This window comes from Odontesthes bonariensis, chromosome 10, assembly GCF_027942865.1.
Source record: "Odontesthes bonariensis isolate fOdoBon6 chromosome 10, fOdoBon6.hap1, whole genome shotgun sequence".
Lineage (NCBI taxonomy): Eukaryota > Metazoa > Chordata > Actinopteri > Atheriniformes > Atherinopsidae > Odontesthes > Odontesthes bonariensis.
In genome coordinates, this window is record NC_134515.1 from 23,794,137 (window position 1) to 23,807,179 (window position 13,043).

General features: G+C 42.0%; 2 protein-coding genes across 4 annotated transcripts; one reads left to right on the plus strand and one right to left on the minus strand.

Moving 5' to 3' along the window:
• The first annotated feature begins 158 nt into the window (after positions 1 to 158).
• On the plus strand, positions 159 to 6,185 carry LOC142389726 (NACHT, LRR and PYD domains-containing protein 3). Of its 3 annotated transcripts, none has more exons than XM_075474731.1 (9): positions 159 to 288; positions 2,197 to 3,781; positions 3,866 to 4,027; positions 4,109 to 4,282; positions 4,405 to 4,578; positions 4,683 to 4,856; positions 5,142 to 5,315; positions 5,417 to 5,584; positions 5,702 to 6,185. In XM_075474731.1, exons 2-9 carry the CDS (start codon positions 2,208 to 2,210, stop codon positions 5,769 to 5,771), a joined length of 2,670 nt encoding a protein of 889 aa, XP_075330846.1. In that variant the 5' UTR covers positions 159 to 288; positions 2,197 to 2,207; the 3' UTR covers positions 5,772 to 6,185. The 3 variants fall into 3 exon arrangements, with proteins under 3 accessions (XP_075330846.1, XP_075330845.1, XP_075330844.1); XM_075474730.1 differs by lacking the exon at positions 159 to 288 and adding an exon at positions 333 to 571; XM_075474729.1 differs by lacking the exon at positions 159 to 288 and adding an exon at positions 1,843 to 2,010.
• LOC142389729 (ceramide synthase 5-like) lies at positions 6,048 to 12,704 on the minus strand. Its single transcript, XM_075474736.1, has 10 exons — positions 12,329 to 12,704; positions 11,148 to 11,250; positions 10,813 to 10,943; positions 10,266 to 10,323; positions 10,061 to 10,111; positions 9,802 to 9,894; positions 7,682 to 7,810; positions 7,318 to 7,424; positions 7,063 to 7,219; positions 6,048 to 6,596 (listed from the first exon to the last, which is right to left on the minus strand). The coding sequence occupies exons 1-10, from the start codon at positions 12,502 to 12,504 to the stop codon at positions 6,453 to 6,455; spliced, it is 1,149 nt and encodes a 382-aa protein (XP_075330851.1). The 5' UTR covers positions 12,505 to 12,704; the 3' UTR covers positions 6,048 to 6,452.
• Between the last annotated feature and the right edge of the window lie 339 nt (positions 12,705 to 13,043).

The window sequence follows — 13,043 nt, forward strand, 5'->3', positions numbered from 1 at the left end:
CCAACTATGGGCGTTTCGTTTGTCAATATGCGTACTTGTCTGTACTTGTGCTCTCGTGTACTTCTGAAACGTCATCACGAAAGGACCATGTACTGTTCCAATTCAAAGTACGCATACACTCCACATTCCCGGATGTGTACTTGCTCCGCCCATTTGATCGAGTATGCTTCTGTGGTGACTTGTGTAGACTCATGGATGTATTACATGTGTAGACTTCAGACAGCTTGTTATCCCAGAAAACAGTGCAGGTCAAGCGAAAATGCCAGAGGAGTTGACAAAAGCTGACAGGTATGCCATTAGCCGGCTCCTCAGCCTCACCGCTTCCTCTTCAGCTTTAAAATAAAGCTTTCCAACAGCAGCTGCAATCACAGCATTGATATTTCCCGAAAATGTGAAAGCATAGTGATTTCATCTTTGATTTAAAGCAGACAGCGATCTGATGGAAGGGTTTTCGCTAACTACTGAAAAACAACTTCGGTTTGCAACAAAACCCACAATTCGCCAACAGTATTTGCGATACAAAATGGACCCCTCCAGGTGAATTGGTCATGCGTGGCTGCACTGGTTGTAGGTAGGGTTGATCCCACATTTTTTTGATTAACTGAAATTCCTCGAGCAAATATTTTTTGCATTACCACTGTTTCAATAGCTAGTAGTTTATACTCTCATGATCAGTGATTTGTTGTTTGCTTGTCTGTATTGTGTCCTTTAAGTCTGCTTCTTTCTGTGGTTTGGTTAGTTTCCTGTTTTACTTTGAAACGGCGTTTTCCCTTTGAGTATTTCTGCTAACCGGGTTGAAGCCTGCTGCTACCCGTACTTTCGTGGTTTATTGCTGCTGGTTTTTTTTTCCATAGATATGTTTTTTCCCTTCAGCCTGCCATGCCCAATCTATTAATTGTGCTTGTGGACTCAGTTTTTTTTTTATTTTGAATGTACTTTCGGAATGCTTTTTGAGATATCCTGCCCCGCAGCCTCTTTGCTTCGTTTTGTCTTTATAAAAGAAAATACATTTTCAGCTTTCAAGGCTGCTTCACGACACAGACACACAAATATCACCCCGTCCCCCCGCCGCCATGTTCTTGTGCAACCAGCTCACAAGGCACATTACCGGCCACCACCTTCTGTGTTGGCACACACATAAAGTGGCGAATGTGATATGCCCGTTTTCCTTTAGCAAGATAACTTACAACAAATTACTAAAGTTGACACTGCCAGACACGTTTACCAGTAGCCGCCTGTTTGACCTACTCCTCTCTTGAATTGCAAACAGAATACAGTTTCTCCAGCACCCACTGTAAAAGTTATACGTGGTTAACTACGACCACGCCGTCCTGAAATTAAGTTTTGTGACCACAGATCACTAAAACAAGCGTTTCCTCTGTGGGAATAAAGTTGACCAACTAGCAAGCTAACTTCTGTCACGTATGGGCTTGTCCGTTGGGATACAACAAAGAGTTTTTATAAAAAATTCTCTTGCTTTAATAATTAAAAAACTGCCCTAGTAGATAACTGGGACCCAAAGTTAAAGCCTTTTATGAAATAAGCATCACTTATTACGGGTTATATTACAGAAGTATACAGGTTCATTTAACATTTTCTTCTTTTTTTAGGCTCCTGTTTCAGACATTATGGCCATAACAGGTTAAAGAAAGAAAGCTGTTCAATGCAGTGGATGAGAAAATACATCTTAAAATGGCATTTCTTCATCAAATACTTATTTTCAGTCACTGTAAACAGACCTACTTTGAGTCACTTTTTTTTTCTCCTTACTGTTAAGGGAGGGATTATGTGTGCTTGCAGTACGCCCTTGTCTGTAAGACAAAGTTCAGGGTTATGAATCCAAACACATACTTCCTGTTTTAGGTTCCTCATAGTTTGATGGTGTTGCTGCTGCATTCCCAGTGTGGGCGCAACCTTCCTTTTTTACACAGAAATCTATCTAATCTCTGAAGATACTTTTATTGTTTTTGCGACAAGTTTGCTTGATTTCCATTAACGCTGCATTCCAAGGTAACTTAAGTTTTAACTTGTTCTGAAAATGACAATGTGCATTGTTCTCTTGCAAAGATCTTAACAGTTCTTAGTGCATGTAAGTACAGTTTCTTATCGTGTGCAGACACGCACTGAATGTTGCCTGCTTTGTCAAATTCTTTTTTTTTTTAAAACCATGTATTACAACTTATTTATCTTTCTCAGTTTTTAGCGCAATGGACAAAGAAGCTGTGCTGACTCACATCCGGAAATCAAAGGGTACACCGACCCTTCTAAGTGGAGAGCTGCCTGCCAGCGTCATTAACAGTGACAAGTACATCCCTGCACTAACCACTGAAACTCCGGATTACGACTTTCCCACTCTTGATCATGCCATCTCCACTGCTCTGTCTAGTGAAAAGAGAAACGTTGCGCTCATAGGTCCAGAAGGATCGGGTAAAAGCACTGCTCTGCAGAAGCTTGTGACCGACTGGGCAACAGAAGTGCATCTGCAAAACTTTTCGCACGTTTTCCACTTCAAGTTCAGGGAGCTAAATTCACTTGAAGGTGCTCTCACTTTGAAGACTTTCATCCAACACAATCATCATCAAATCACTCCAGAGGCCATTCCTCTGGTTATAGAGAAGCCTGAGGATGTGTTGTTTGTATTTGATGGTCTGGATCAGTACCAGCACAGCCTGGACCCCTCCATCCACGCCCTTTGCTCTGACCCGAGTCAAGCGGCCTCAGTGTCCTGTTTAGTGACCAGTCTGCTCCAAGGATCCCTGCTGAGAGGAGCTGCCTTGGTGGTGGCAACCAGGCCGACAGAAAACCTGAAGTTTTTCTCTGGTACAGAGGTGGAGGTGTTGGGCTTTCTGAAGCCCCAGCGAAAGGCCTACTCTAACAGCTTCTTTACTGACCCCGATGCTGCCAAAAAAGCACTCCTGCATATGGAAAGGACTCTAGGCTTCTATGATTTTTGTACTTCTCCAAGATTTTGTTGGACAGTTTGTTCTATTTACAAGCATCTTATCGATTCTGGTGCACAACTTCCTGAAACCGTAACTCAGCTGTTTGTTGATGTTCTGGTCCACTTGATTCAGACGCTCTCACTGAGTAGGGCCCACAGCAGAGCACTCGTGTTGGCCCTCTGCAGGATGGCCTCTCTCTGCTTTCTTGACGAACATTCAATCTGCGCCAAAGAGCACATTGATTTCCATGTCTCACAACAGCCTCTTACCTCGGTTAATGATCTTTTGCAAGTATTTGGTGAACTGGAGTCGGCCGCACGTACCTTTTCCTTTCACTCCCAAATGATGCAGGAGTTTATTTTGGCCGTGGCTTTCTTTATGGACAAGTTGACGTGCGAGAGTGCGGAGGAGATGCTGAAAAAGCACGAAGGTAAAGCAAAATTCCTGGATTTCTTCTTGTCCGGGCTCTCCGAGCCAGTCCAACGCAAACCACTGGAGAACCTGCTGGGGATATTTAACTCTGATCAGATCAGGGACTACAAATGCTGGTTTAAAAGCAGCTCAAAGAAAACACTGAAGGGGCTCCAAAGGGACAAGCACTACAGGTGCTTCCATCTGCTGCATCAAGCCCAAAATGAGAGCTTGGTACAGGAGATCACGGTTCCTGCAGCGAAACTAAGCATGGGTCACGACAACCCGAGCCTCCAGGACTGTGTAGCTGTAAATTATATTTTCACGTGCTTCGGTGAAATGGAGAGGTTGGGTCTGTACAACATGCATTTCACAGAAGAGAAGACAGAAATCCTGGCTGCAGCTTTGGGTCGGTCGAAAGAGATATCGTAAGCCAGATTTAGAGAAATCTGAAAATCATGAAAATGGATATCATTTGCGTGATGTGTTCAGTATGATGTTGTGTTCCCTAGGTTTTCACGGAACTCCTTCAGTAGGAAAGCCATCTCTCGTCTGGCTTCAGTTCTCAGCACGGGGGTCGTCACGTACCTTCATTTAGCCAACATGGAATACTTTGATGAAAATTTGAAAATTCTCTGCGTTGCTCTCAAAGGCAGAAAGCTGGACAGATTAACGTAAGTATAACCTGATTATTATTATTATTTTTATTGCCTTTTTTTTTTTTTTTCATTCCGTTCTTGATATTTTGCTTTCAGTTTCGAAGAATGCGGAGTGACGGGGGCGTGCTGTGACGACCTGGCCTCTGTGCTGACCTCAGAAACTTCTCAGCTGAACATCCTAGAAATCAGGTTTGATGACATCTGGGATCTTGGCTTCACGAAGCTGTGCAAGGCCATGCTCAGTCCTCATTGCAGACTACAGGAACTCTAGTATGCATTTAAACCAAGCATTTATTCTTATTATATAAACTCTTGCATTTTGTCTCACCTACTCATTTTTTTTTAATGCACTGCCTCGCAAGTCTGAATGACCTGAATTTGTTCATTGAAAGCATGCAAAGGTGCCGCCTGACTGCAGCATCCATGGGGGCTTTTGCAGCAGCTTTGTGTTCTGATCACTTGAAATTGAGAAAACTGAACCTGAACAATAATGAGCTTGGGGACAGTGGAATGGAGGCCTTGTGCAAAGCCTTGCAACAGCCACTTTGCAGACTGCAGACTCTCAGGTAAGTCTGTTTCATGGTTATCAATATTGCAATCAGTGCTTTCCCGCTCATGTATGACATGATATGATCAGATGAAAGGAATAACTATCTTTTGTTTATCTCAGGTTGTATTGTTGCGACCTGACTGCCGCCAGCGGCTCCCATTTGAAGGAAGCCTTGATGTCAGATAGCTGTGTTCTGTTAGATATGGATCTGTCACTGAATGAGTTGGGCCAGGAGGGGGGACTGCTGCTCTGCCAAGGCCTGAGTCGTCCCGGCTGTGCCTTAAAACAGCTCATGTAGGTCACCTGCATTAGTAGAACAGACTATTGACTTTTCGATGACAAAGTACAATCTCTCTCAAATATTACACTGCAATTCCATGTACAACTGCTGCTATTGCTGATACTACCCGCTGTTGTGTGTTCGATTGTTTTTTTTTTTTTTTTTTTCTTTTAATCTTTCTAACTGCTGTAACAATGTGAATTTCTCCATTGTGGGACAATAAAGGGGGATTTAATCTAATCTAATATTAAGATAAATACTGATATATGCATTGGTTTATATTCTGCTCCACCCTTCAGGTTGATACGATGCGAGTTAACTCCGGCAGTCTTCAAGGAACTGGGCTCAGTGTTGAAAAATGGAACTTGTCAACTCAAGTCCCTGTATGTGGGTATCAATAAAGTGGGAGACCATGGGGTTAAACACATATGGGAGGCTGTTGCACATCCAAGCTGCTTGTTGGAGAAACTGGAGTGAGTACACACAAAGAAAGTAAAAATAAAAAATTCATACCACACAACCGCCACATTGCATTGCACTCGATTGAAATCGGTTTTCTTACCGTGTGTTGTAGTGTTGAAATGAATGAGCTCACGGACGCCTGTGTTGAAGATGTCTGTGCTGCTATAAGAGCAAGCAAGACTCTGAAGGTGCTGGATATGAGAAACAACTCGCTGACCGACGCCTCCGTCCCAGCAATTAGCCAAGCGGTGAAGGACAGCCACATTATGGAGCAGTTGGTGTAAGAGTTACTCACTTAGTTCTCAACCGTCTTTAGCCAGGTGACGTAATCTTTTTAAATACAGGAAAGCTCATTTGATAAGAATCCAACTACTGCTTTTGTCTCCATCTCTTTCAGTCTGAGGTACAATGACTTCAGTGAGGATGTTTTCCCCATCTTGGAGGAGTCTCATAAGATAGAGTACTGAGGAGGGCCGGAGTCCATTCATCTCCCACACAGTTACAGGACTGCATTCCTTATTTGATTTGCCGGTTTAAAAAAAAAAGCCATAACATTCAAACAACTTATGGACCACTTGAATAACACAGATTTTTTTTTAACGTTATGTTCTGCTGTGAAACCTTGGATTCAGCATCCCAAACAGTTAAAAAAAAAAAAAGAATAAAAAGCAGCAGCTGCTGCAGCACTTCTTCCCTATGAAAATTCACCATTCATTACACAATAAAGCAACTACAATCTTCAGTGGAGTTGATGCTTTGGTCTTTTATTAAGAAATCTTTCAGATGTTTGCCATTTAGAATCATTAGCACACAAGAGAAAGCAGCACACTTAAGTGGAATGCATTCAATAGTAGATGCTGCGTTTTACAGCAGTGACATTTATTACCCATTTCCATTGAGGAAAAAAAAAAAAAAAAAAAAAGTATTTACATGCATTGCAAAGAATTCTACAATTGCAGCAATTCTCACAAACAAACATTTCAGTCTACTCCTGAAAAAAAAAAAAAGCAGGTGTAAACTTCACATTGTAAACTCTCAATAAGGCACTGTTAAGTCTGTACACCACACACGGAGTTCTCCTGTATCAAAGTCCTCTCTTCATTTGAACATCTCAGCATAATTGTGAAAAAAAAAGCAGAAAAGAAAAGTCAATGGTGTTGAGTTTCTCCATTGAGGGCACTAGTGCGACGGCGGTCGTTGAGTTTTGGGGTTTGACTGGAGATTTTACCGTTACTGGAGGAAACGTCCTCGTCTGAGCTGCTCTCTACGTCACTGCGGTCATCTTTTGCCACCTATAAAGAAAACACACATAACACAGATTTGCTAACCGGCACAAGGAAACGGGACATTTATCGTTAAAACGAGACCAAAAGTAAATTGATGTCAGCTGCTCTGTGAGGTTGCAACTGTGCTAACCATGCTAAAACAACCAAATAAAACATCCTGACATTAAGAGATAAACACCAAACACAACCTACAGTTGCAGATGAGGGGAATATCGTTTTTGCAGGTTTTTAGTGAAAAAAAGTCTCACGTTCACCCTTTGTATAACCGGGTGAGTCATGAGTCCTGCTTGAATCTAAAAAAAAAAATAAATAAATTGAGATTTTCAGTTTTTGTGGTGTGCACCCTTACCACAAAAATTTTACAGTCGCAACCAATGATGTGAACCAGCCGATAAACTGGTAACAGATACTACTCCGAATAGGAAAATGCCATTAGTGTAGCTCACGCATAGACCAGAAAAACCAGACCCACCTTTCCCTTGAAAATGGCTTTGATAGCAATCCGAGCAATGAGGTAGAACCAGATGATGTGAAGAGTTTGCAGAACCAGCAGGAACCCATTCAAGACCCACCACGCCCGATACGGCCCAACGATCTCCCAGCTCTCAAACATGACGCTGTAAATAATCCTGCAACACATACACAAAGCAGAAATGTACGCAGTAAAAATGTGTCCCAATATTTGAATATGTAACAAGTCGTCAACACTAGGTTGTTAAACTCTCACCAGAAAGGAAAGATGACAAGTCGAGTGAGGAAAAAGCTTATGCTGAACACCACAAACAGGCCGTCACATAGCCTTTGGTACTTGGCATAGTTGGCCAACTTGGCTGCCTTGGAGTGAATAAAGACATTAATGATTGACAACAGTAAAATATCAAACCAAAATCTCAATGTCGCAATTTACAACTAACTTCGTATCAGTGTAACTTTCATTTGATCTGCGTTTTTTTTTTTTTCTATTTTAGTAGAATTTTGAATCATTTCCATGTTCACGTTTCCTGCGGTTGTTCTGCACCCCCTTTATATTTGCCCTCTGGCACAGATACAGTAAGTGGCCGTTGAAAACTTATAAACATACATTTGTTTACCTCAAGAAAGATGTCCGATGCGTCATGCACACACATGACCAAGGTGCCAACTCTGAGCATGTTGTTGCCGTAGGAGAAAGTGATGAGGAATATAGTGGCCAGGTGGTGGACTAGCATGATGACGAAATCCTGTCATCAGCAAAAGGAAGGGAGATGACAGAAAAAGACAGGTGGAGGGGGCAAATGGGAAGCTCAAGTTAATTCCAAAATATCTATGCACACACACAAACAACTGTAGCTAAAAATCAATGAAGACACTCTTCTTACCACCACTAAAAGACCGTAAAGACTGGGATGCTAAGAGGCAAGGCTTTATGTATTATATGTAACCTTCTTATGAAAATCCTCTTGATCCATTTTGAAAAAGTGACCACAGATAAAGATAATTTACTCAAAGAAAATACACCTAAAAAAAAGAAAAATCAACATTTTTGGAAATATTCATTTGAATTTTTTTTTTTTTTTTTATAAAAAAAAAAAAAAAAGCAGATGTAAACATGTAAATTAAAAATCAGGGATCCTTTAAAGTAGCTGTCGGTGATTAGAACGTGTCCCATTTGAATTTCTGACACCCCGGTTTTGCTTGGCCATCAATGAGAGTGGTGTAGTCTTGCCAAATTACAAGCTGCCCTCCAAAGCCTTCTTAGAAAAGGTAGCCAGTGCCTGAGAGCTTTGATTGAAAAAGATTTCGGAATCTTTTTAAACCACGTAATTCCACTTTTAGTCATTTGAGCAATTTCGCTTCAACACATTCCACTTCATCAATATGCTGGGCTCTGCAGCCAATTCAGCCCAAGAACTGCACACAATTTTATGAAAAAAAGATGTCTCAAAAAAGCCTAACAATCAATCAATACCTGCAACTGACGTAGTCAAATGAAACGCATCTGCAGTCCGACAGGATTTGCCTTGGAAAGAAGTAAGTGTTGTTCAAAAAGAAAGAAACGGCTCAAAAAGGAATTGGGCACCACATACCACAAAAGTGATGGATATCTTAGTGAGCCAACGTCAGGTGGAAAATGGTCTCAATTGCCTATGCGACGTAATTTCAGCTATACTGGGCAATACTAGCAATTGAAGTCTCAGAGGAGGTACTTTTTTTTTTGTTGTTGTTGAAGAGGGGACAGAGGAGTTTGTATTCAGGTACATCACCTTCATTTACAAGCATGTTTCCAAAGAGGCTCAAATGTTAAATGAAATATGTTTAAAAAAAATTAAATAAAAATGTTTTCACATGATTCCAAGTATGTATTCAGACTGCATCTCTGCGGCATCATAATCCCACATTTTGTTGTCTGGCGTACTTTGCCAGGACGTTTCATCGTGGCTCATTGTTATGTGCTGATAACTGATGTGACAACGTTCGTTGACATCGTTTATATGTTAGTTAAGACAAATGGATATGTAACAAAAACAAAAGGTGGAAAAAAAGCAAAAAGGATCCGACACTACAGGCATTAAAGCTGCAGTCTGCAACTCTTTTTCAAGCATAATGCCTGGAACTGTCCGGGGATTCTGAAAGTAGTACATTAAATACCCCAATACAAAAAAAAAATGAGTTCTCTAGGTCCCCTATATGTCCCGCTAGGTCCCTCCAAAGCCAGCAGGTTTGTTTACAAAATTGCCGACCGGACCGGTAAAAGGTAACCAATCAGGTTACGAGCTGGGCTCTGCTGCCTGTCAATCACCGATTGTGCACGCGCGATACAAGGTAGGCTCGTCCCCACGCTTATTTATCTAGACTATTGAACTTCATTACGGGCTAGTCTACTTACTGTGTCTTCCATGATCGCAAATGACAGGTGAGTTGATGAATGAGGAGTCGTGTACGCGCATCTGGCGTGCACGTAGACGTGCACGAGTTCTCATGTGTTTTGATGGGGCGGGACAGGAAGTTGAATAACTTTTTATTTTTCGGTTAAAAAATAAGCATTTCTTGCATTTTGCGACTACGGAGGTCACCGTTTTCAACTTCAAGCGTTCTGATAGATCATGTAAACTCTTAAAATGTCAAAAATTAGGACTTTATGTATGACAACAACAAATCCTGCAGACTGCAGCTTTAAGCTTTAAGTGAGACTATTAAAAGAGCAGTGTCAGTTAAGTTGTTGTTCACTCACCTTACGTTTAATGTCTGTGAACTGGGACAACATCAGGGACCAATAGAAAGCCAGCTCAGCAAAATAGTAATTGTACTGTCCAGGACTCAGAGGCTTTGTGGGGGGAGGGGGGGGGGGGGGGGGGGGGGGGCAGACACACCTTTAGTAAACAGGTAGCCAGACTAACCAGCCAACATTAAAGTGCTGGACAGATAAAAGCAGTCGTATGCAATATGATGCTTATGCAGTGAATCAAGAAACAAAAACAAAAACTATTCACCTGAAGAGGGTAGTTATGCCAGCACTGTCTTGTATCCCACATCCAAGGCGACTAACAGACATTGATCAGACACATAGTGAGTTTAGTTTCATATTCATTCATTTCAGATGTTCACCTCTCATCACACGCCAACGTTTTACAGCACGACTTGAGCTCTACAATAATACAGTTGCACAAAAGCATGCAGTCTGGTAGCTCAGCTTACCACCCACAAATGGCAAATGGCATAGATAAAAATCACCAGGTAGAAGCTGAATCGCCACCTGAAGTGATAGAAAGACATGGACATAGAAAATTAGAAAATATTTTCTCAGGCTGCATATACAAACGTCATGTGTTCATAGTGAGAATTCAAGCATTTCCTGAGTAGCACGAAGTAGACTTATGGGATTACCGAGAATTTTTTATATATATATATACACATATACACACACACACACACACACACACAGTCTGTGTTATTCACTTCACCTGTCAGTGGTTTTCATGTTACAAATGATCTGTGTACATGTTGAAGGAATTAGAAATAGATTTCGATTGATCTCTCAACAGTTGGCTGGCTGTTACCTCACTTTAGAGTTCCTATGTGTGGTGTGAATGCATTCAGATTAAAAGGCCCACGAGGTATCTAGGCCATCTGAAAACTGTTTGGTCCTAAAACACCATTCTGCACCGCAGTGCTGTTGATTCTGCACTCATTTTCTGTCGTGTACATGACACAAAAGTGAAGTTGAACCTCTTTGGTGACCTACATGCTCTCGCAGAACTTTTTCTCCATGCTGGGCCTGTCTTGGGTCCGACGGACACGGAACCATCTTTGTATTTTTCTTTCATCCCAGTCCAGCCGCTTGGACAGTTCCTCCAGTTGCCTCGTGTCTGGACACTAAGAATGACGAAATGGGCCAACTATGAAATGACTTGTTTTTTCCAAAGTGTGCTTGTTGAGCCACGATACCAACAGGTATTTCGGTGGCATTTACTGAACATATCATTAGGCCTGTGGCGGTGTGTACCACGGCAATAACACCACGCTGCAGTGTGCACAGGAACATGTGATGTACTACAGGACAAACACGGGCCTATATACCGTTTTGGACTGATACAGCCTTTCCAGGACAGCATTGGGCTGAGCTCGCCGAGGCACTCCCGCCTGAATCTGAAGTATGTGGGCACAGGGCTTGGCCACTAGCCTGAGTACACACAGACAGAGGGACAAAAAAGAGAGGGCGGGGACAAAGACAGGAGATATTAAGAGAGACATTTTGTCAATGGCAGTCAGAGTTTAAGACTTCATCAACTCACATGAACTGCTAAGCTTCACAGTTTGCTCACAAAGAGTTGTGTCTGACATACATGAGTCTGTTTGTCTTGAGGGGAGGGAAAGAGCGTAGCAGAGGCTATACGGGAGACACAGGGCTGCGTAAGAAGTCCTGGAGAATGTAGCACCTAGTCTAAACAGAGCATGATGACCTGTCATGTGAGAGTGGGAAACTTTGTATGGGAGGGACAACTCTGGCTAAAACACTGATGTGTGTCACAAGATTATTCGGTTGAGCTAACCAGTGTTTAGCTAAAACCCAGAGCCTATTGTGACATGTAAACTTAATAGCACCCCGTCTATCTGGAATACTTTGCGCATGTTCCAACAAGAGTGAATGAGTAGCAATAAAAAATAAAAATAAAAACAGTCTACTGGGCTTTGGTTTTTCTGCTTTATTGGTCACTTTATCCCAAACAAGGAAGTTAGGGTCATGTTCATAACCCCTAGTTTGCTTGGGGGGGGAAATCTCCAAAACGTGGAGTATGTGCATTGGGATCGAGAAAGGGTAGCTGGTTTTAAATAGCTACCCTGCCAGACCGGTAAGCATCCTGCTTTCTGTGGTCGCACAAAGAATGATGCTAATATTGTGTTCCCTCCATGCCTTTGAAGAGCAAAGTACACATCTCAAGTCAATGAAGTCATCTTAAAGTGTCAGCTCACAGGAATGCTGACACACTTGAACTAAAGATTAGAGCTAAACCAACAACAGCGTATTCTGTATAGATTGAGAGATCGATAAAGAGATAGAAACTTATCAATCGCCATCCCTGAGTGGCAACTTCTACAGTTCCACTTCCCATTTTTGTCGCTTTGTTTAACTTTTGTCAGCATGAAGCACGGTTGCCACATAAGCCCACAGAGCAGGCTCCCACATGTAGAAGAAGAAGAAGAAGAAGAAGAAACTAATGCTGTACCAAAAAAGAAAAACAAACAGCGGTCTAGTTTACCTTTCAAAAAGCTGCCTTATCAGTAAAACTCCCACAGCCAGAGGCAGAGCATACAGTATGTGCCGCGGTCTAGGGTACTCGGCTCCAGGTGGTGGATGCTCCACATTTGCCCAGGACACATTTTCGGGAAGCCAAAACTTCTCACTCCAAATCCAAGCGGAGATAGAGGAAGTCATCGGTAAGCAGAAAAATTCAGCAATGGCAAGCAAGCCAAGCCTGGAGAGTCACTTGGAAGTGAAGTCCTGCCTCCTCACTACAGCCCTCCTCTGAGGAAGCATCACTTCTGCTAAAAAAAAATACTGTGCGAACTTAAAGCTTGACACGCGGCTGTGGCGGACAGGAAACACCCACCGCATTTCAACGTAGAGGTATTCCACGTGAAAAGTGAACACATTTTCTTTTTTTTGCCTTTCTCTCTGCGACCGTAAATACGCTAAACGGACGCCTCCAGTTAGCGTTTAAAGTCACATGATTAGCTTAAGCTAGTTAGCTTGTTACTGCCAATTAACGTTAACCTCACCGTGTGATTACAATTTGGAATTTAGACAATTAAAAGAAATATTTATTATTGTTCATAGTTAACTGAGAACCTGGTTGAAGTTATTGGAGCCAGTTTTGCAACACTATTGCTTGTTTTTTTTTTTTTGTTTGTTTTTTTGTTTTAAATGCAATAAAGTAGGGCTTTGTAATGAATAACATTTGTTGTCTGTTTTGT